Source organism: Electrona antarctica (assembly GCF_951216825.1).
Source record: "Electrona antarctica genome assembly, chromosome: 19".
Taxonomy (NCBI): Eukaryota; Metazoa; Chordata; class Actinopteri; order Myctophiformes; family Myctophidae; genus Electrona; species Electrona antarctica.
In genome coordinates, this window is record NC_136800.1 from 24917042 (window position 1) to 24941210 (window position 24169).

Sequence of the window (24169 nt, forward strand, 5' to 3'; positions counted from 1 at the left end):
AGCAATCTGGTTGAAATGGGCTCTCCAAACTTGCTTAAATGAGTATGAACACTAACACACACACCTGTACTTCCGGTTGACCTCGTCAGCAGTGAGGGCGTGGTCAAACATCAGAACTTTGTGCTGGTCTTGCAGTCTGGGTCCGCTGTACTCCTGGTACTCCAGTTCTACTGCTGCGTCCAGCAGGGACAGGTAGCGCCGTACGATCAGAGCATAAGGACTGTCTGCAACATTAACCGTACCAGTTAGGGCCTTAAACCAAAAAGGCGGTGCATAGCGCAGTGGATCTGTCATACCAAATCCAAGGAAGCTTAGAGAAGGATTGGACATGGTCACGTGACACTTTCATGGGAACCAAACTACACCCAGAAGTTCGGCAGAATGCACTGGAGTCAATGAGAGCTCAGTGACCAGCTCATGAACAAACACTATTTCTGAATGACTGAGACCTTTTGTAAAGTAATCGCTTCTGGAAAACAGAAGACATGTAACACATTATTGTCTGCTGTGTTGCTTTTCAATCTGTACACTGTGAAATGTTATAGATTTATGGTATCTAAAAAGCTCAAAGCACCTTTCTGAACGTACCAAGTATCGTGAGACTTCCCACCGTTTCCTGTCTGACAGACAGGAAACGGCGGACAGTCAAATCTCACGATATCTCCAAGCCAGAAACAACACCTGCTGCTGTTTAGCAGCCCAGTCACGTGGCCATTTCCATTCCTTCTGAAAGCTTCCTTGACCAAAACACGGAAGACAGTTGACTGGCAGTCAATAACTGGCTGCTATATTATTATATCACTACATGTTATCATTGACCTAAATTAAATTATATCAACAACGATATGATGACCCTCTTGACCCAGCTGTCTGTATCGGAAATGACTATGGGCAGGTGGCAAACTTTAGTTGCAGTGACCACTTTACCTGGGTTACTAGCGGGGGCCGCGGGGCCGTTTATACTTCAGCTCCGGAAAGAAACACCAAAATTTGACAGAGTACCTCTTGGTCATTCTTTAGAAAAATCACATTAGCCACGTCAATTTCAACATGGCTGCCAATTTTAAAGATGGCTGCCTTTTTGGATATACTCATATATTACTTGTCTGGGCCGATTTTTAATGATTCTGTAATAACTAATTTCGCAAAATTGTAAATTAAACATCAGAAAGTCTTTCCATATCTCTTTCTGCCAAGTAATGTGGAAGAAAATTCATAAAAACATTATTTCAGCCAATATTTCAGAAATGATCCTTTGATTACTATTTTAATAATTTTGCAAAACTCCTCCTTAGGGATTGCTCCTCAGTGGTGGAAAAAGTACTCATTGAGCAGAATGTCCCATTTCAAATTAAAATGCATAAAAATCTTTTGAAAATAGCAGAAATACAAGCGAAGCATTGTGAGCTTGTAGATCTGCCATTTTTGGCCGAAATGTATAGAGCTGAAGTGGTTAATGTATGTTTGTTTGTAATAATAATCCAAATCCACAAACTAGTAACTGAAGTTTTCAAATAAATGTAGTGGATCTGGGATGTAGTGGAGTAGAAGAAAAAGTACTAGAAATTGGAAATACTCAAGTAAAGTACAAATACCTCAAAATTGTACTTAAGTACAGTTACATTCCACCACTGTTGCTCAATGCTCCTATGATAAAACTCATCGGCCACTCGAAAAATCAAGATTGCAGAATCAGAATCAAACTTTATTGTCACAGCACATTACAAGTAACTGTGCAGGCCCATCAATGCAGTTAAACAATAGATAGGATTAGTGCATAGAAGTAGAATAAAGTGGCCAATGTGCATAATTTAAGTCATGAATGTATGTAAAAAAATAAAATAAAGGAGTCAATTTAAACAGTTCAATTCAGTGAGCACTGGCCACAGGCTTAGCTCATATTCAGCAGTCGAATTGCTGCTAATAGAAACTGTTCAGAAGTCTGCTGGTATTGTTCCCTGATGTTCCTGTATTGTCTGTCTGGATGTGGTGCCACAGCGGTTTGAACAGACCATGGCTGGGGTGGTAAATGTTCCCGATGATACTTTCGGCCTTAGCCACACATCGTCTCTCGGGTATATCCTGGAGAGGTGGAAGCTCACCACTCACGATGCGCTGTTTGTGCCACTCTGTATTGCTTCGTGTTCAGTGGTTTGTCTGGTTGAACCAGTGTTTATAATTGGGATAGTTGTAATGTACGGTTATACATCTAATCTGAGAAGCACTGGGACTTCATCCTCATCATCATGAGGAAGAGTGAGGTGGTCACAGCAGAGTATGTGGCTTGCATGAATAAAGCCCTCTATAAACTGAGGGACATCTGGGAGGAAATAGGAATCCCTGAGTATCGGAGTCAAAAAGCATGTCCAGGATATACTGGACGACACGATTGCTGAGGAAGAGTCACTGAAGAAGAGGCTCTTTGACAATATCGAAAAATGCCAGCATGTGTTGTCCAAACTCTGTCTGGAACTCGAGTTACCCATGAGTGGAAGCCAGGGCGGGATGACAATCCTCCAGAAGGAGAAGGATCTCCGTACCAGGGTTGGTGAAGGAGAGCTCCTCCAGCCCAGCTGGAGGAGGACCACGAGCTGTGTGTCATCCTGTGTTCAGAGCCATACGGCATCAGTGAGGCCTCCAGTCCGTTCTCTACCTGGAGCAACTCCAGGCTTTTCGCAGACCCATCGCAAGCCAGGCGGCAGAGAAGGAACGAAGACATGAGGAGTTTGAAGACCTCAGGAAACAGGTCATCCTGCTAATGAGGGACTTATATCATCTCCCCGAGACCACCTTCGAGAAGGACGTTGTTGGCGAGGATGAGGAGGCCATTTGCCTGTCCCAAGAAAACATTAGACCACTTCAACTTCTGATTTCAGCTAGAAGGACGGAAGGCAGAGAACAAAGCTTTATGTGAGGCTCACAGAGAGAGGATCCAGAGACTGTGGGACAGACTGCATGGAGGTTACCATTTTTTGGTTACCAATCCAGGTCATACTCTTCTGTCAGGGGTAGATCAGAACCTGACCTTGTTTTGTAATAACTTTGACTTGTCGTCTTCTTGAAAGTTTTACTTTCTTCAATAAAACGATTGACCCAAGTCATTCAAGTCCCTACCTTCACGGAAAAAGAGAGTTCCGAGTTAATCCTGCACCATTTCTGGTTGTAGAAATGTATTTACATCGAATTTGCACATTTTGTCTAGAAGTAGGACCCAAACAACCCAATTAATGTATAAAAAATATCTGAAAAGGCAGCCATCTTTAAACTTGGCGGCCATTTTGAAATGTAGGTGGCTAATGGGATTTTTCCAAAGAATGAACCAAGAGGCATACATAGTTTGCACATAGTTCGGGTGCGTATATCCCTCAGTAAAGTCGGTATGGGCTAATATGGTTGAATGAAGCGGATTCTCCAGAGGTATACACAAGAATGTATGCTTTGATAGCAAGATCGTTACTATAGGACAATTCTACACCAGGTTGCTCACAAAATAGTATCACGAGGCAACCATTTTGGAAACGTGGCAGCCATCTTGATTTTTCAGTGGCTAATGTGTTTTATTTCAAGAACAACCCCTAAGGAGTACTTTTTTGAGGGGCGCTAGCCCGTCAGTCCTATGCCCAGCTTTGTGACTGTGTACCCCATAGCGATGATTTGATTGGCTGAGCAATGTGTGTACCCCATAGCGATCATTTGATTGACTGAGCACGGAATGTGATGTATGATGATGTATGATGATAAGAGCGCCCCTCACTTCACACGAGTGAGATTTTTATGTTTCTTTCCACTTGTGAAGTATTTTACTACTAAAAAAAAGCATTCAAGCTGCCCCACTATACATTCTGATAGTTGTACTTGATTGTTGACATGAAATAATAATCCTGTTTAGCGTTTCATTAGTGCGAATGTGAAAAAAGAAGCTTATACTAGCGACGCTGCTGATCAACGCATGCTGAAGAGGCTAGGATAAATATACCAAGGATTCGACAGTGAAGTCACTTTTATGCACCACCTAAGTAGCACAGATGTAGAACGCCATAGAGCACCGAAGTCTGACGTCACTTTCAGTAGAGGGCGCCAACACACAGGTTCATGTATTTTTGAGTGGTGTAAACCACTCCTACAACTGGCTTTGTTAGTGTTGAGTAGTGTAAACCACTCCTACAACTGGCTTTGTTAGTGCAGAAAAAATTAGCATGGTTGCTATGTTCACCCTGTTCACCCGGGTGAACAGGGGTTTTTTTCTGTGCAGAAAGAATGAGCATGGTTGCTATGTTCACCCTGTTCACCCGGGTGTGATTTCATTACGTCAGACATGATTTAATTACGTCAGACAGGCTATATAAGACCTTACACCACTCAGTTCACACGGGTGTGATTTCTTTATTTGCATTGTAATCTCCATAGGGGGATTTTAGGTCGCTTCATATAAGAACTGTGTTTGAAAAATAAACCGACCACCCCTGCCTTTCTGTCAGGGGAGTGGCTGTGCGTCGTTAATGATTTCCATTCATATTTGATACAGCCAGTTTCTGGAGAAAATGGAATTAATGTGGCCGCAAAAGCTTTGAAACTACATATGAAGGCAATGTCGCTGCTAATATACGTCATGCCCAGCTGTCAACACATTGCGTTCCTGAGATTCCTCGTTGACGTAAGCTCAGCTGGTGGTGACTCAACACGTACTAACCACGAAACAGTAAATATCAATAAAATAAAAATAAACGTAATTAATATTCAGTTTCTGTTGTGCGACGGGCAGATGCAGCCACCCGCCTACCCGGAAATGTAGTCTCTGGGTTGTTTGGCTCGTTTCTAACGCTTATTTTGTTACTCTTTGGGTATATTTGTACATTTCCACCTTCAGTCGATGCTTCATATCCATATGAGTGAAAAGGCCGGGGTGATCGGTTTATTTTTCAAACACAGTTCTTATATGAGGCGATCTAAAATCCCCCTATGGAGATTACAATGCAAATAAAAAGTACACAAACCTGGGGACTGACGCCCTCTACTGACAGTGACGTCAGGACTTCGGTGCTCTATTATACTCTGTGATGTGACATCACTGACGAATTCTTGGATATGTGATGGACATGACTTTTCTCCGGCGTTAATAATAATCCTGCTGACGCAAGGTTTCATTGCCTGCGCATATTTGTACAATCCATAAACTTGGAATTCCTGGCCGGTTTCTCGCGTACCGGTGGTTGGGAAGCCCTGGTATACAGTAGCATATAAACAGTGTTATGTGGGTAGTAGTAATAGTATATTCACTGGTAACGTTGCTTATAAAGGCGGCGCTGAAGACCCTGTGCAGCACCAGACCAGGGAAGTGGCCCAGCTGGAACAGAGACATCAGGATGTTGACGGTGGCCAGGGGGGAGCTCAGGGCCTTCAGCTCCAGGACCACCTCCAGCTTGTTGAAGAACTGGACCTGGTTGGACGGACGGTACGACATCCGGCTGAACGGAAACACCAGCTTCTGGATCACCTGCGGTGGGTGAGGTCAGAGTTAAAGGTCAGTTATTCACGTTAAAGGTCACATTCGAACCCTAACGGCTGCAAAATGCCGATGCGGTGCCACTCGTCTACAGAGCGAAGATGGGGAAATTGTCATTCTACTACTCTGCCACCAAAATGTGGAATGCCCCGACACTACCCATTAAAAAAAGGGATCACTGGCTTCTTTCAAAACAGGCCTGAAAATCCATCTATCTAGGAGACCACAAGGGAAATCTAAGTTGGAACTGTTAACCTGGGACCCGATTCCGGATAAGCGGTTGAAAATGGATGGATGGATGGATGGGGTTGATGAATTGAATACATAGGACTATAATGGAAACAAGTACCCAGCACCTTTTTTGTGTTATTCTTTTAGCCTTATGCACTGTATCGTGTGCCGTTTACATTTCGGACTAATATTCAATCAATTGTGTTGTCTCAAGACATTTTACATATCGTTATCGTCGATGTCGGGTAGAAAGCTTGTATGTCCATATTTTAACGTTATAACGTTATGAATTTGTAAATGAATGCCCTACTTTGTCATACTACAATTAAAAACACTCATTGGGCTAATTACGGCTATGGCTGTTTTCCTCCCAAGGAGTGTTTTTGTGCAAAACTAATGCTTGGAATGGATTCAGAATCATGAAACCCCCCTAGTTTCACATGCTACTTAAAGAATTATGACATTTGGCCTTATATAGGATGTTAATGGTATGGTCACATATTATGCTAATAACTCAAATTTCCCACAGGAGTTGAATTTCAAACTTTTAGTACATGTTATTAGACACCTTTAGAAACACATTGGTGAAGACATTTCTTGGTAACGATTTAGTTCCCAGATTTTCATAAGATTCTCTTACTAAATGTGACACAACGCGTCGCATGTAGACCGGCTATATTTGACAGTATTTTTAAGTGAAAGGGAAAGTGGTTAACAAGCTCATCTTACCTTGCTGACCAGGTGCTTTTATAATCACATCTGACTGGATTTTAATTTGTTTAATTTAATGTGTTTATGTCAAGTGAGTATGTGAGCACACATGCATTTGTTGAGGTTTCGTTCATCTTGTGCATGTGCAACACTTTGGTCAACGGTGGATGTTTCTGAATGTGCCATCAATAACGTTTGATTTGACTTACCTTGCTGTCCAGGTACTCGGCCTTCTTGACCAGGAACTCAGCGATGGTGTCCAGCAAACGTGTCTCTCTCAGCCGGTGTCGGGCGACATACTTGGCTATGAGGGCCATGGTGTACGGAGTGATGCTGTCCACCTTCTTAGGAAGCTCCTCTGAACACACAACATGGTAATGACAAAAGATGAGGCATAAAGAACACTTGAGCTTCAAATGCTCCTGAAAAGTAACAGTTTTGGACATATGAGGCTTCCACCCGGCAGACACAATATAATACATGTATATTTTATCTTCCAGGCTGTTAAAACTGACTTCCTCCAGCGATTCACTCTAATGTCCCTCACTGCGGGCCGTAGAAAAGGGATCTTTTATTTTGATTTTTGAAGACCCCAAAATTCACTTCCCAAAAAACAAGAAGCAAATCGCCTATAACTAATGTGATGAGTCCTAACTTTAAAAGTCATCAGAAGCGTTAATATTGTAACCGCAAAGTAGCAGAGATTTAGTAATTAGCCACTAACACTTTCTGTTCAATCTCCTCAGTCTGAGCCTCAATTCAGAGAAAAAAGCTGCTATCATATTATAATGGAAGTGGCCGGTGGGGAAACATTTCATTGACGAACCACAGCGGAAGCCAATGGTGCATAGCGACGGGGAAGCTACTACTCGGTAGATATTAGCAAGACCATTCTGAATCAATACAACAACAAAAATCACGTCAATGGCAGGAATCGACATTAGATTTATCACGTGAATCACTTCAAAGGCAGCCAATGAGTTTATAAATCTCTCCCACGTGTTCTGATAGAATACAAATATAGATACAATACTTATATTTTACCTGCCAGGCTGTTAACAGATCTCACCAGTCTGCTCTGGTAGAATAATAATATAGACATTTTTACCTGCCAGGCTGTTGATAAATCTCTCCTGTCTGTTCTGGTAGAACAGGTGGGAGCTGAAGATGAGCTCCAGGCTCTTGTTGCTAGCCTCTCTGGCACAGGCTGCCAACATCTCGTCCAACAGCACCATCTCCTGGTCACGCACACCGCTGACGCTGGCCAGAGTGTGTTTGACAAGACGAAGAATCTTTCTGAGGGGAGAACACAGAGCAGTGAGTTAACCTCTCTGTCCCCTAGTCACAGTAACTAAAACTAGTTATCACCTCTCTGTCCACTGGTCACACTGTCCTAGTGTGAAGGTAGTGTGTGCAAAAAAAGTACCTGGTTCAACACTCAAAAAATACTCCAAAGCAGAAAAATCCTGAAATCAAACTGTGTTTTTATTCACCCAAAAATGACATATTTACACCACACTGGCCAGGTTGGCTCACCTTTTCTGTATTTTGGACGGCGGTACCCTAGGGTCCCTTGAAAGTTAATCCACTCTCCATAGGACGCAGCTGTACCACTGTCTGGTCACGGACACATCCAGTCAAGATGTTTCAAAGACGCATAAAGTAGCAGTAGGAGACCGCGGAAACTTGTGCAAAGCGCCGTTAATCGGTGTTGCCGTAGTATTTTTAATCAAGGTCAGGCTTCTCTGAAATGTTCTTTTCCTCACTTCCCAATGCCCCACCTCCCGTGCCGCGACTGGCTAGCTGCACGTCCTAGTTACTGCCTCTGATTGGCCGACCGCGTACATGCTGGATGTTTTAATCTTCTGTTATGGCCAAATCTTAGCTTTGGTTAATTTAAAAATAAGAAGACATGTTTCCTCTTTAAAACAGTTTATATAATGTCTGAGCCCAGATACAGCAACGTGCAGCTAGCCAATCACGGTGCGGTAGGCGGGACATGTGGAAGTGAGGAAGAGAGAATTTCAGAGAAGCCAAAACTTCAAAAATAGATTAAAAATACTTAACGGCAACACCGATTAATGCCGCTTCGCACAAGTTTCCGCAGTCTCCTACTGCTACTTTATGCATCTTTGAAACATCTCATCAACACTCAAGCGACGCTGGATGTGTCCATGACCAGCTGCATCCTATGGAGAGGGGATTAACTTTCAAGGGACCCTAGGGCAGTGGTTCCCAAAGTGGGGTCCAGGGACCCCCAGGGGTCCTTGGAGTTCCAGGGGGTCCCCAGCTAAATGATAGTTTGGAACCTAATGGACCCTTATGGATCTGTAACTCAGTGTACAAATGGAACCAAATGGACGGGTCCATTTGGTTCCATTTGTACACACTTTACAATGATTTTTCAATATAGATTGGGGGTCCCAGAGATAGAAATGCCATTAAATGGGGGTCCTTGACATTAAACGTGTTGAGAATCACTGCTAGAGCCGTAAAACTCTTCTCTTATGGGGGTCTGCAGCCTAAATAGTGTCAATTATGAGTGTTCACTTGACATGAAAAAAGTTTGGGAACCACTGCCCAAGGGTACCACCGTCCAAAATACAGAAAAGGTAACCCAGGGTCCCAAAGGGGGCTAGGTTGGCTCTAGGTATTCTCTGCTCCATGTGCAGCCCTACACTGACTGCTGGGCAGTGGCAGGTCCCCCTCTTATAAAGGCTAGGAACCCTCCCACTGGACCAAACCAACCCTGAATTGATTCCACAATTTAACCAGTTAATTCTCAATGCCCAGTGAAATCACAAAAGTGTCACATATTACTGCACATAATAATAATAATAATAATAATAATAATAATAAATATAGCTGCAAGCAGCGATAAGGCGGGACCAAGAAAGAAGACAATACGCAATAAGAACAATATGCACAAATAAGACTGACAAGCTGAGTTGTCGGTACCCGGATTTGAACTCACAACCTTGTGGTCAAAGGGCGAGAGCTCTTTCACGTACAAAGTTCTCTTCAACTGGAATTTCAGATAATGGTCCATACATTGTGTGTAGAGCGTTTCACGCAAATTGCTCAAAAAACCAGGCAGAAAATCAGGTATAAACATTCTTCAAACTACTCAAAATGGCGGAAAATCTGAGGGCGGAGCTTACTTGTCAAAGTGACATATGTGTTCCCGATGAGTCAAGGAACATGTGGAAACAAGTGCCATGAATCTTTGCCAAACGAGGCATGAGTTATGACTGTTGAAAGGTTTCATTTTCAAAGAATTGCTATAGCACCCCCCTTTGGCCAATTGGAGTAAGACTGCTTTCAGTGCTATTTGGCATGCCCCTCTACCATACTGTAAAGTCTAAAGTGTCATAAGCAAATGACACTTCATGTAGGTATTAGGGGCAGAAGAAGAAGTTTCACAAAACAGCAATTTTCATATGTTCATAAAAACTTTTTTCACTTAACAAAAATGTACCACGATTTTTTGTCCGTATAGGTCCGAAGTTCATGTGTAGAAGTTTTCATGCATTTTGATCAAAGATCCTGGGAGGAGATACATTTTAACTGTTTTTCATATAATTCAAAATGGCGGGTGATCTAAAGGTCAGAGGTCAAAAGTCAGAACACGAAAGTTGTTCGGCATGAGGAGACACATATGTGTATCAAAGTGTCATTGTCAACGGTCAAACGGTTCATGAGCTATTCACATTCAAAGTTTGCATTTCAATTGAGTGCTATAGCGCCACCATTTGGCCAATAGTCATGGGCTTCGCATAGTCAACATTTGGCATGGCCCTCTACCATGTTGACAAGTTTCGCGAAAACCGACTGCACGGTTCAGCCAGAACAGCTATTTTTGGCGGAAGGAGAAGAAGGAGGAGAAGAAAAATAAACACAAAAGCAATAAGTGACCAAAGTCACTTCGTGACTTCTTGGTCCCTTAATAATAATAATAATAAGAGTACTCTACACAGAACCTTCACACTAAACGAATGTTGGCATGTCCCCCACACACCCACGGCTGGTAGTTGCTCCCTACAATAGAGTCAACAATCAACATCAGCCTGCCTCCGCCATATTGGAAACAAAAATGGCAGCCGCCATACGATACACATGCCCCAGAGCCGGAGGAGGCATCTACCATTTAATGTCTACCCCCCCCCCCCCCCCCCCCCTACCTGTTAGCTAGCAGCTGTTCCGGATTCGGGGGAGGGGGTCCGTTGGCACCCCCGCTGGCCGCCTCCTGTGTCTGCAGCGAGCGCCACTTGAGGCGGTAGTATGAGAGCAGGAGGAAGAGCGTCTGCGGGTGGCGCTCTCGCTCCAGGTTCTTCTCCAGGCTGGCCAGGCAGGCCTCGGTGAGCGGGTGCTGGCTGCCCGGATGCAGCTTCATGCTGGAGCTGAACACCATGCTCATGTCCTTCTGGTTGAACTGACCCAGCCTGGACTGAGACTCCGCCTCCAGCACCTCCACCACCTGAGACTCACTGGGCAGACCTGAGAACAAACATCATCATACAATTTAAGCATTTAGCATACGCTCTTAACATACTACAAGCTAGTGGTTCTCAACTAGCCTGGCTTGGCCATACTAATATCACACTGCGTAATACGCCAAGGGAAAAAAAATTGGCACCGGCAGATTCGTGTCTGGTCACTGCAAGGCTAGTTCTCAACTTGTGGGGGTTTTTTTCTAAAAAAAATGCCACCATCTTTTTCCTACTCAGTCTGTCTCTCATAGGAGGGCTGTGGGCAGTTCAGAAACCCGTCCACCAATGACATTATCGATGGGGAGTCCAAGCTAATAGAAACTGCAGGCTTTGGCTTTCTATTCCTGAAAAGTTGCGATGCGATAATGGAAGCCAAAAAATTGTGGCATTTTATCATGAACATTAATGAGGACCAATTATATGAAGATAGGTTGAAAAGTGGTCCTTTAAGGACTTAAGTAATACTTAAAAGAAAAAGCACACCTGTGTGAACTGAGTGGTGCAACTCCCCTCTCCCCCTGCCTCCCTCTCTGTAATTAGCAGGTGCAACACTATCTCTCTCTCTCTGTTTCTGGCACAACAGCGCCACATTTGCCCCTACTGGTACTCTAAACGGACATAGTCACATTCTGGAGGTCTGTGGTCCATTATGTCATTATGCTTCCATGTGGGTGTGGGAGGGAAAATATGTGAATAATTGCTTTGAAAATACTATGTTGTAAAGAAAAATCACACACGTATGAACTGTTGCAACTCCCCTCTCTCTCTCATTAGCAGGCAACAGTGCAACACTATCTCTCTCTCTGGCACAACAGCGCCACTTTTGCCCCTACTGGTACTCTAAACGGACATAGTCACATTAGGACATAGGTTGGGACATAGGGACATTGCTGTTCCTTGGAGTGGTTGCACCACTCAAAAATCAATAAACATGTTAAAAAAAAAGTGTGTGTGTGTGTGTGTGTGTGTGTGTGTGTGTGTGTGTGTGTGTGTGTGTGTGTGTGTGTGTGTGTGTGTGTGTGAGATATGCTGTTTAGTGTGTGTGTGTGTGTGTGTGTGTGAGAGAGATGCTCTGTCCGTCCGTCCACGCACCGTGCCGTACCTGTTATCCCTTGATTCCCTTGGTTCGCGCGATGTGATGAAGACAGGGATATGATGATAAAAAGTAGTGTCGGACCGTATTTGTGTGTGCACGCACCGTGTCATGGCTCATGGCTTCACGTTGTGGCGTTCAGCCAATATGGCTTCACGTTGCGGAGAATAGAGAGTTATTGTATTGTTTGTGTGTGTGACAAACACTAAATGTCTTGGCTGCCACATGATGTCATGTTTAGTGCTCGAAACAAACATTAAAAGGTCCATAGGGACATGGCCTTTAGGATTCTATTAAAACTAAAAGAAAACATAATAATGGACGGCATACATACAGAACTCACCCAGAGCCATTGGATACACACTGACAGAGGGACAAAGCCACAGACACTCACTCACCCAGGGCAGCCACGGCATACAGACAGTTGACGATGCTGAAGTTGTCGAACTTGGAGCAGTCGCTGACGATGGAGTTGCACAGCGTGTGGAAGTCTGGCTGGTCCAGGATCTGTCTTCCTTCAGCGTCCTCCACGCTGCCGCCGCCGCTGCCTTCCCCGACCACCGCCGATGTGTTCCCACTGCCTCCCAGCGCCGTGTCCGGATTGGTTCCACTGCTGCCAGCCCCCACAGCACTGGGAACAATTAGTATACTTAATAACTAACAGCGTACTGGTCCCACTGCTACTGTAGTTAGTCAACAAAAGCTCTAGCTGGAGCCCTCATTCAATGCCATTTTGATTATGCTTGCACCTCTTGGTTCGCCAACATGTCACTAAAAACTAAGCTTCAGACCTCCTAAAACAAACTGTTCCGACTACTTCTCGGCCGTAAGCCCATGGCCCACCTAGTTCTAACACACTTTGCTAGTTTGGGATGGCTCAGGGTAGAAGACAGGGTTTATATCACTGGTATTGGTATTTAAGATGGTCAAAAAGACAGTGCCCTCATACTTGTCAAACTACTTCTCCAAAGTGAATCACACCCTCAGCAACAACACTAGGGGAGCGACCATGATCATTTCATCTGGCAGTTAATGACGTAATTTAAGTGGCGTGCGTGTGTGCATGTGCACTTGTGCAGTGCTGGCCAGAGTGTGCGTCTGTGTCTTTTCAAGTAGTGCTGAGGCTTTACAGGAGTTCGTGTTACATATCCACAGACAGACATACAATCATACACACAAAGCTGATCATACTGTAGAAGCGGCTGGGCACCCATTGCATTTCAAAAGGGTAACAGCATAGGTAGGGACATCTGGGTATCCATCCATCAATCCATCTTCAACTGCTTATCCGTAGTCGGATCCAGAGGCGTTCCAAGGCCAGTGTGGCAATGTAATCCCTCCATCTGGTCCTTGGTCTGCCCCGGGGTCTCCTCCCAATGGGACGTGTATTGAGGACCTCCCTAGGGAGACGCGGCTCGAGAGGCATCCTAGCCAGAAGCCCGGCGAAGAAGCAGTGACTCCGCTCCGAGTCTCTCTTGCGTGACTGAACTTTTTACCCCATCTCTAAGGGAGATGCCAGCCACCCATAGGAGAAAACTAATTTTGGCCGCTTGTATTCGCCACCTTATTCTTTCGGTCATGACCCACACTTCCTGACCATAGGTCAGAGTAGGAACGAAGATTTATCAGTAGACAGAGAGCTTTGCCTTCTGGCTCAGCTCTCACATCTGGGTACCTCGATGTAAAATTGGCAATTTTGTCCAACATAGTATACCAACCTTGGACCAGATCCCGGTGGTGCTCCGGGTGGTGGTGGCGTGCTCTGCAGCAGCTGGCCTATCTTCTGCAGGGCGATGGGGTAGTGGTTGTGGGAGATCTTGCCGGGGTTCTGGGTGAGCCAGCGCAGCACCTGATTTGGTTTGATTAATTTAGACGTCATGTTTAAAGGAAATAATCACACCTGTGTGAACTGAGCGGTGCAGGCTGCTAAACAACACCACTGGCTGGCTGCAGTTATAGTTAAAGTGCTCAGTGTGAATGGCCCTTTAGGCTGCTCAGACATACACTCGGTCACTCATTGGTCACTACATTTCACAATACGTTTCACAAAAATATAAAGGATGACCATTATCACGATTCACAAGATCATTATCATGATTATTTAAAACTTTTGCCTTAAAGTGGACATAAATGGACCATTACAGGTCCATTTACTTCCATTTGTACACTGTTATTGGCGCTTTAAACGTTTGAGAACCACCGATCTGGACGCGTTTTTCGGAAAACCGATGGAGAAACGCCGCTAAAAATCCGAAAAACACGTGTGCAGGGACCTTTAGTGTATAAAACACTATGATATTACTGTAGATTAAATCATCTTGCGATAAATTATGTGGTATCACAATGGCATACACTGGCATACCGCTACCAGTATCGGCAGCGTTTCTGATACAACTCTAATTAGAACATGAAATGAGACACACATACCTCGTCGGGCTGCCGCGAACGCTCGATCAGCCGTTTCATGGTGAAGAACGTGTCGTAGCTCATCTTCTCATGGATGAAGTTCCACGTCTTTTTCTTCTGCTGCTGGCCGATGTTCAGCGGGCCACCAGCGGGGGCAGCGGTGTTGGTGCTGTAGTGGTGGTGGTGGTGGTGATGGTGGTGGTGGGGGTGGGGCGGGTGGTAGTGCGGGGGGTGGTGGGGGTGGTGTGGCGGGGGCGGCAGAGAGGAGGAGAGGTGGGGCGGCTGGGGGGTGTAGTGGTGGTGATGCTGGTGGGGGGCGTGGCCATGAAAGTGGGCGGATCTGCGAATCAAGAAGGTACAAGGACATCGTATTTGTCGCCACTTGTACAACAAGCAAAACACAATTTTGTGAGCTCCACAAACTCAAGGTTCTGTGGTACGACAACAAAGCCAATAAATGATAGCAATAAGAAAAATCCACATCCGCAAAGCATAAGACACGGTTTATTTTCCCAGATTGCGTTTTTGGTCAAAACAAGCGACTATAACTAAGAACCGATGATCGTGTTGGTTTACAATTTTTTATTTCCAGGTGGAAGAAAAGACGATCATCCACCCATCCAGACAGCCTTTGTTTACATCCTGGGCACATCCACACATCCCGTGGGTCGACATTAATACCTGTAAGGTCAGTCAAGTCAACATGACAAACGTGCAAGATACCTTGTATGGTGGTGGGCTTCGGGCCTGCCCTGGTACACAGGGAAGGACGTTGGCGGGGGGTGATGGGGCGACAGGTGATGATGGGTGGGGTGGTTCTCCAAAACGGACAGCCCTCCACCTCCGCCCGCCACGCCCAGCCTCCGCCCCAGCTTAGCCCCTCCTCCTCCTCTGTCTCCGCCTCCTCCTCCTACTGTGGTGCCGTAGAGACGAGGGGTGTACATGCTGCCGCTGGCCAAGAGGGGGCAGCGAGGAGCAACAGAGGGAAGCCGGAGGGAGAGGAGGAGAGGAGGGGAGGAGCGGGAGGGGGGGAGGAGGTGGAGGAGGGAGAGGAGAGGAGGCGGCCGGCTGGACCTCAGGCTCAGGAGGCGACAACCAAATGAGACAAACTGCATAGCACAATGCCTGGTCTACAACCAGGAAGTAACGTGGAACACCTAGAGAGAGAGAAAGAGAGACAGAGGACAGATAGAGACATAAGAGACAATAGAGAAGGAAACAGGAAAGAGAGCAGGAGAGCGAGAAGGGAGGGATACAGGAGAATTAAGGGTTAAAGGGGCAGTTAAAACAGGGACTACCTCTTCCCCAGGTGTTCGCCCAGGTGGGTGACGAGCGTGGTTCTGAGGTTAGGTTTATGCATCATTTTTGTGAGGTTAGGGTTTAGGTATAACATTTTGTGAGGTTAGGGTTAAGGTAAGGTTTAGGCATAGCGTTTGTGAGGTTAAGGTTAGGTTTAGGCATATAACCACGCCCACCTGGCAAAACACCAGGAAAAGAGGCCGTCCCATTTTAAACAAAACCACAGATTCCACTGTACTAGCATGACAGCTAGTCTCAGAGACACGTCCACTGCACCAACGCTGCCCTATAAAGCCGAAATGCAGTAACTACGAACAAAACATGAACTGAAAAATGGCTTTAAAAGTGTTTCAACTGGCCAGTCAAATGAGATATTGGCATATAAGTGATATTACACTATAGCTACACTATATCACAAGGTGTAGTTATTGCACTTTGGCTTTGTAGGGAAGATTCATTATCATCAGGACCATCCTAAAGTCTTTGCATGGGTACTACAATGCAGTTATTATTTTCCCAAACCCCTCCAGTTTTGTTGTTTGTTTTCGATTTTGAGTGATGAAGAGCAAGTTGGAAATATACACTAGGAATTCAGTGGATGCAAATAAAACCTGTCCGCAACGGAGCCCAACAGTGTGCGGGCATTTTGTTTTGTTTGTTCTTTTCTGCAATTTGTATTTATTTTATTTAACCTTTATTTAACCAGTAAAAACACATTGAGACTGCATCTCTTTTACAAGTGGGAACTGGCCAAGAGGCAGAAATAAAATTACACTTCAATACCACATCGTCAATGTTACATTTTGGACCAGCAAATACAACATCCATAATACACCTCAAAGTACCTATGAATAAATACAACACCTCACCAAAGTCCTACTTTTTAGTAGCAGGGCAAAATACACAATATACACGATCTGAACCGACATAATAAATATATAGGCATGAACATATAGGCTAGTACATATCCAAACATGTGCAAGTGTTGGACTGTACATCTAGGATGATCCTTTTGAAACTTCAAGGGAACTTTCAAAGCCAATTTTAGTCTGGACTGTAGTTCGTTCCACGACCAAGGGCGTGAAGGCCAAAAGGTTACCATTCCAAGCATTAGTTTTGCACAAAAAACACTCCTTGGGCTAAAAACAGTGGCTGGAATGGATTCAGAATCATGAAAACCCCCTAGTTTGACACGTCACATGCTACTGAAAGCAAAATTAATTTTAGGTAATTTTGCCTTATTGTGCCTGAACAGGTTTTTGATGGTGGGCTGGCCATATGGATTTGGGGCTCTCATGAATTTTCCACGCATTTTTGCGAGGTACATGGGGGCTTAATTATTTCAATAACCCTCCTAGATGACAAATCCATTGAGAAACGGACCTTTGCTCTCCGCGTTCACGGAACTGCCGTAAACGACCCAACAACTTTGTCAGTTTATCATCTACTCAGGCTTATACATGTGAACACCCCAGAGAGTTTTTAAGTTGCTCCATTCAGTATTTAGATATTTTATATTCATTTTAGCTGCCCTGCCCCCTTCCTATACAAACCATTATAACTTCAAACTCCATTTTTACTATGATAGATTCATAGAAAACACCTAACCTTTTTTCTGTTGACTGATAATGTCCTAATACGTTAAGGGGGCCGTGGATTTTTATTTACCGTTTATTAAGGGACCAAGAAGTCACAAAGTGAATTTGGTCACTTATTGTTTTTGTGTTTATTTTTCTTCTTCTCCTTCTTCCGCCAAAAATAGCTGTTCTGGCTGAACCGTGCAGTCGGTTTTCACGAAACCCGGTAATCTGATAGAGGGCCATGCCAAACGGTGACTATGCGAAACCCATCACGATTGGCCAAATGGTGGCGCTATAGCACTCAATTGATGCAAAACTTGCAAACTTGCAAACTTTGAACGTGCATATCTCATGAACCGTTTGACCGTTGGCAATGACACTTTGATACACATGTGTCTCCTCATGCCGAACAACTTTCGTGTTCTGACCTCTGACCTTTAGATCACCCGCCATTTTGAATTATATGAAAAACAGTTCAAATGTAACTCCTCCCAGAATCTTTGCTCAAAATGCACGAAAACTTCTACACGTGAACTTTGGACCTATACGGACAAATAATCGTAGCACATTTTTTCTAAGTGAAAAAATGAAGTTTTTATGAACCAATGAAAATTGCTGTTTTGTGAAACTTCTTCTGCACCTAATACCTATATGAATACTGAATGATGTTACTGTTTAGAATGAGTCAACTGACTGTGTCTGCATAGCTCAGTCGGTAGAGCTCTCGCCGTTGGACCACAAGGTTGTGTGTTCAAATCCGGGTAAAGACAACTCAGTGTATGCATTGTGTGCTGCAAGATTTGTGATGACTCAACTATAGAAATATTGAAGTAGATTACATTTGACCCATCAGGCACTAGGACATGGCATCACAATAATAGAGATACTAGTAACTGAAATAGTGTAATAAGTCTCATTTTGTAATAGTGTAATAAGTGTGTTTAGTGTAATAGTGTAATAGTAGTATAATAAGTGTAATAGTAGTGTAATAGTATAATAGTGTAATAGTGTAATAGTGTAATACGTGTAATATTGAAATAGTGTATTGAGTCAAATTTTGTAATAGTGTAATAAGTGTATTTAGTGTAATAGTGTAATAGTAGTGTAATAGTGTAATAGGTGTAATAAGTGTAATAGTGTAATAGTCGTGTAATAGTGTAATAAGTGCAATATCGTACTGTACTGTACCATACTGTGCTGTACCGTACTGTACCATATGGTACTGTACTGTACCATACTGTGCTGTACTGTACTGTACCGTACCGGGACATGTTATGAGCATGTAGATCTGCTAATTTCTAAAAGTTTGAGTACTTATGCTGAACTAACACTGAATGATTTTCCTGTTAACAATGGAGTAACTGATTGTCTCCGTGTAGCTCAGTCAGTCGAGCTCTTGCCCTTGGACCGCAAGGTTGTTGTTTCATACCCGGGTACAGACAACTCAGCTCGTCAGTCTTATTTGTGCATATTGTTCTTATTGCGCATTGTTCTTCTATCTTGGTCCCGCTTTATCGCTGCTTGCAGCTATATTTTATTTTTTATAATTAAGGGACCAAGAAGTCACAAAGTGACTTTGGTCACTTATTGTTTTTGTGGGTTTTTTTCTTCTTCTTCTTCTTCTTCTTCTTCTTCTTCTTCCGCCAAAAATAGCTGTTCTGGCTGAACCGTGCTGTCGGTTTTCGCGAAACACAGTAATCTGGTAGAGGGCCATGCCAAACGGTGACTATGCGAAGCCCATGACGATTGGCCAAATGGTGGCGCTATAGCGCTCAATTGAAAATGCTAACTTTGAACGTGCATAGCTCAAGAACCGTTTGACCGTGGGCAATGACACTTTGATACACATGTGTCTCCTCATGCCAAACAACTTTCGTGTTCTGACTTTTGACCTCTGACCTTTAGATCACCCGCCATTTTGAATTATATGAAATAGTTAAAATGTATCTCCTCCCAGGATCTTTGATCAAAATGCACAAAAACACGTGAACTTTGGACCTATACGGACAACAAATCGTAGTACATTTTGTTTAAGTGAAAAAATGAAGTTTTTATGAGCCAATGAAAATTGCTGGTTTGTGAAAGTTCTTCTTCTGCCTCTAATACATACATGCAGCATCATATGCTTATGTCACTTTACAGTATAGTAGAGGGTCATGCCAAATAGCACTGGAAGCAGTCTTACTCCAATTGGCCAAAGGGGGGCGCTATAGCAATTTTTTGAAAATGAAACCTTTGAACAGTCATAACTCATGCCTCGTTTGGCCAAAATTCATGGCACTTGTTTCCACATGTTCCTTGACTCATGGGGAACACATCTGTCACTTTGACAAGTAAGCTCCGCACTCAGATTTTCCACCATTTTGAGCAGTTTGAAGAATGCTTATACCTGATTTTCTGCCCTGATTTTTGAGCAACTTGCGTGAAACGTCCTACACACAATCTATGAACCATTAACTGAAATTCCAGTTGAAGAGAAGTTTGTACGTGAAAAGATTTACAGCAAAACACACTGTAGTAATGGATAGTGACATGCCCAAAACAAGGACACATACTTGTTACCAAAAACACTGCATGATGTTACTGTTAAGAATGCATCAACTAACTGTGTCCAGACAGCTCAGTTGGTTGAGCTCTCGCCTTTGGACCACAAGGTTGTGTGTTCAAATCCGGGTACCTATAACTCAGCCCGTGAGTCTTATTTGTGCATATTGTTCTTGTTGCGTATTGTCTTCTTTCTTGGTACCGCCTTATCACTGCTTGCAGCTATATTTCTTTTTGATTTTGTGAGCCGTGCTTCCAAAATAATTATTAAAAATCACACCTGTGTGAAGTGAGGCACTAATATATTAAAGTCTAACTCATGTTGATTAGGTGATGTAATGGTGATGTAAACAAACGGTGCCAACACAAACATTAAACGCCATTAACAATAAAGAGACAATATGACGTAATGAGGCACATTATGATGTAAATTTTCCCTTCATTGTCAATGGCAGTTTACAAAACAAACATAAAGACAAACATTAAACCTATGTATAGGAGGGGCTAGCGCCCCTCAAAAATAACTGAAAACAGTAAATGAAAATACACGGCCCCCTCACGTATTAGAAGGACAATATCAGTCAACAGAAAAAAGGTTGGGTGTTTTCGATGAATCTATCATGGTTAAAATGGAGTTTGACGTTATAATGGGTTTGTATAGGAAGGGGGCGGGGCAGCTAAAATTAATATCAAATATCTAAATATTGAATCAAGCAACTTAAAAACTGTCTGGGGTGATCACATAAGCCTGAGTAGACGATAAAATGACCAAAAGTTTTTTTGAAAGTGAAATATCCCTTTAAATGTATATTCAGTGATTTCACTTAATTCAAATATCACTTTATTTCTCTTTTTTTGTGATAATCCTCCCTACTATAGAGTGTGCTGACCATAAAAGGAGTTCCTCCCTGTCCCCAGTTAACTGCAGGGGTGAAAAAAAACCTAGTTTCGTTCTGGTGGTGGGTGACAAAGCCTTCATCCAATCAGGATAGAGGGGCCTTCCTCCAATCAGGATCTAGCGGGGTGGGCCTTGGTGCACGTGCTGTTGGCCTGTTGCGTGTGTCCCCCCACTGTAGAGCATGTGCATACATCTTGTTACCGGGACGGACCGTTTTTTTCCTCCAAATTACCCAAATCACTGAAAAGGTTTTTTTACTTAAAGGAGCATTCCTTTAAGTAAAAAACCTTTTCCACCACTGGCACTGGCTGTAACTCCCATGGGTGACTGCATTTCCCTCATGGAATAAATAAAGGTCTGTCTTTGATGACAACCAGGAAACAACATCATGCATGTCACACAATCGCAATATCCCACACCATGTCTGGTCTTATATCATCCAAATATTACCCAGCACTACAAAAGGTAAATTAAACAGACAGGTTGTAACTGGTATAAATGTAACTCACAACAGCCTACCATACTGTCGACATGTGTGGTGTGTACAGCTCATCATAACGGACAGAGTTAATGGTTCCATTCCCCTGCGTAGCTCAACAGATTGAGCAAGGCACGAGCCGCACCGACACTACTGTCATGCTTCCTGACAGTGCGCCCACGCACATGCACGCACACGCACACGTATACGTACACGCGCGCACACACACACACACACACACACGATGGTAATAACAACGGGTGTGCTTGTTAATATTAAAACATTAACAACATCGTTGTCCTCTTCACCTCCGTGCTGACACACATACACACACCTGAGTCCATCTGTCTGAACGCTCTTCTAAATCATCATCATCATCAAACCCACTGCCTTCTCCATATTTAGCCTCATACCTTTACCTAAGAAAGGCGACCTCCAGCAGCCTGGGAACTACATGCTTGTATATTTAAGTTATTTGTCATATCTGCCCTGTGCAATTTTTGATAGCGAAGCCTAATATGTTCCAATGTTAAATACCAAAAATGATTTGTTTAATCATCTAAGATTAATCGACAAATTAAATTTGAAATCATGACAGCCCTAATGGTGACTGCATAGTGCATTCCCCTCAGGTGTTTACAGAGACCTGTAAAGCGTTATTCATAGTCTGGTTTTTACGGTGGTGAGGTGAACACCGAACTACAACATGACGTCACTGAGCGTGTAAACCACCGCTCTCTCCAGACTCCAGCCCTTCTCTGTTTTTACTCACCACGTTATTCCAGCTCCGGTGGTCACCTCTCCACCGGAGCGGTGGTCACCTCACCACCGGAAATCTAGACTATGAATAGGCCATAAAGGTCCACTTTGGAACCCCCAAATATGAATGATTAAAAGGGAACCGTTAAGGAATGGGACCATTAAGAGGGAAGAGTTAAGGAACCGCAATTGTTAAAATCCTAAAGGATCCCAATCCTACATATCACAATATATCCATTATGCCACACCATGTGTGGTCCTAAAATGTCTATTATCTATATACTGCCCAATGACAGACAAGATGGAATCAGATAGGATGGAAACATGCAAGTGCTTTCATGCATTTATCCTTTTAGCATCCTTTTGTATGGAGAACTGTACCTCTGTGCTTTTCTGGTGAGCTGTTAATTTAAGTATTCAGTCAAACAGACAGACCGACCAACCTTGTCTGTCTCCCCCCCTCACACAGTCAGTCGTCAGTCAGTCAGTCACACACCAGAGTCTAGTCTCTGTCTGTCTGTCTGACTGTCCATTCGTCCTACCATTCATTGTATTTGAAAACAACGTGCATAACATTAACACAGCGGTTCTCAAAGTAGCCTAGGGTCCAGGGACCCCAGGGGGGTCCTTGAAGGGGTTCCAGTCATGCCGAACGGATAGCGGCGCGGTCTTGATACCGGAAGGTTCCTAGTTCGAATCAGCCGTCCGACACGTTAAAATTACCACCGCTGAAGTGCCCTTGAACAAGGCATTGAACCACTACGATGAAATGTGTTCTATGAGCAGGGCCTGGCTGGAAACAAGTTCTTGAGCTTAGCCCAGATACCCTGGGTAAATATAGATTTGATTTGATTTCATTTCATTTCATTTCATAAATCAAAATGAAGCTCACAAACCCGTGGGTGAATTGTGAGCTTGTAGATCAGTTCGATTTGGACAAATGTTCTCCAATACAGGGGTCCCTGGCAAAAATAATTTTCAGATGGGGGTCCACCTCTGCTCTACTGTGATTCTGTGAGACAGTGATGGTGTCTCTCTCACTCACTCACACACACACACACACACACACACACACACACACACACACACACACACACACACACACACACACACACACACACACACACACACACACACACACACACACACTGTTGGAAGCATTGAGTGCACTGGGTTCAGTTTGTGCCAGACAGACAGCTAGCTGTGCATTCTACCAGCTGACTCTGGGTCAGACTTAGGGTCTGTTTATTCACGTTGTATCAAATATAAACCCATCAGTGTGTTGTCACTGTGTATACAGGCCCGTCTGGCTGCCTCACTGCCTGTCTGTCTGTCAGTCTGTCTGTCTGCGAGCAGCTGTAGGCGTTGCCTCACTCACAACCTTTAGCATTAGCGGCTAACCAGGCTAACCTTCACACACTGACAGCTCAATCCACCCCGTCACTCCTAATCAACCAACCCGCTCGCAACAAATCGACCAGTAACCTTAGCTATCGATCAATCGATAGGTAGCACGATCGATCATGTGAACGTGACAGAGATAAACGGATGTATAGCTGTCAACCCCAGGTGTATAAAAGACAAATGTGTTTCCAAACTGTTAACAACACTGCCAGGGTAAGCACGCACAGCGGTCAGGACGGGTGACCAGTACATAGTGTGGTGACCAGTGTTCACCGGTGTTGGTTTTACCTCATAGCTCGTTAACACGCGTTGATTAAATGTTTCACTGCTGGAGCTGAGCCCCGGCGGACGCCATGTTGGATCCTCCCGGCATGCATCAGTGCCTCTTCTTCCCCGCGTTGTTTTGCCTAACTCACTGCTCACTACCGCCACCTGCTCTAGTCCAGAGCATTGAACAGTTCTCCTGCGGTGGGAAAAGTAGCCTACTAATTGCAGGCCTAGGGCTAGGCCTGGGGCTGTGGTTATTGGTTAATGTATAATTGAAAATGTTCACTTCTTTTTCAAGATTTTTTTCATGCAATCATTGTTGTGTTTTGATTGATTGATTGATTAATTGATTGATTGATTGATTGAATGAATGAATGAATACTTTATTAACAGTTTGGAAATAGTACTGTGGACGACACCATAAGCATTACACTTGTTTACAACAGGGTCCACCCTTTTCAATTCATCAGAACATTTATTTATATAACAGCTTTATAAGCTTGTTA

General features: G+C 43.9%; 2 protein-coding genes across 3 annotated transcripts in view; one reads left to right on the top strand and one right to left on the bottom strand.

The window, feature by feature from the left end:
- tmx3a (thioredoxin related transmembrane protein 3a) overlaps nt 1-10523 on the top strand; it is a 253249-nt gene extending 242726 nt beyond the window's left edge. Inside the window, exon 17 of the transcript XR_013792463.1 lies at nt 10512-10523. The gene's annotated coding sequence lies outside the window, so the exon portion shown is untranslated. The remainder of the gene's footprint in view (nt 1-10511) is intronic.
- The window catches only part of fastk (Fas-activated serine/threonine kinase), a 37667-nt gene extending 13794 nt beyond the window's left edge, over nt 1-23873 (bottom strand). For both annotated transcript variants that reach the window (XR_013792462.1, XM_079530431.1), the window contains exons 1-10: nt 23685-23873; nt 15158-15591; nt 14456-14774; nt 13747-13877; nt 12427-12659; nt 10627-10942; nt 7554-7741; nt 6655-6803; nt 5278-5494; nt 65-224 (exon numbers count right to left, since the gene is read on the bottom strand). Coding sequence is in view for 1 of the 2 variants with exons in the window: in XM_079530431.1 (XP_079386557.1) it covers nt 65-224; nt 5278-5494; nt 6655-6803; nt 7554-7741; nt 10627-10942; nt 12427-12659; nt 13747-13877; nt 14456-14774; nt 15158-15549 (2105 nt within the window). In the remaining variant the exon portion in view is untranslated. The remainder of the gene's footprint in view (nt 1-64; nt 225-5277; nt 5495-6654; nt 6804-7553; nt 7742-10626; nt 10943-12426; nt 12660-13746; nt 13878-14455; nt 14775-15157; nt 15592-23684) is intronic.
- Nucleotides 23874-24169: the final 296 nt, after the last annotated feature.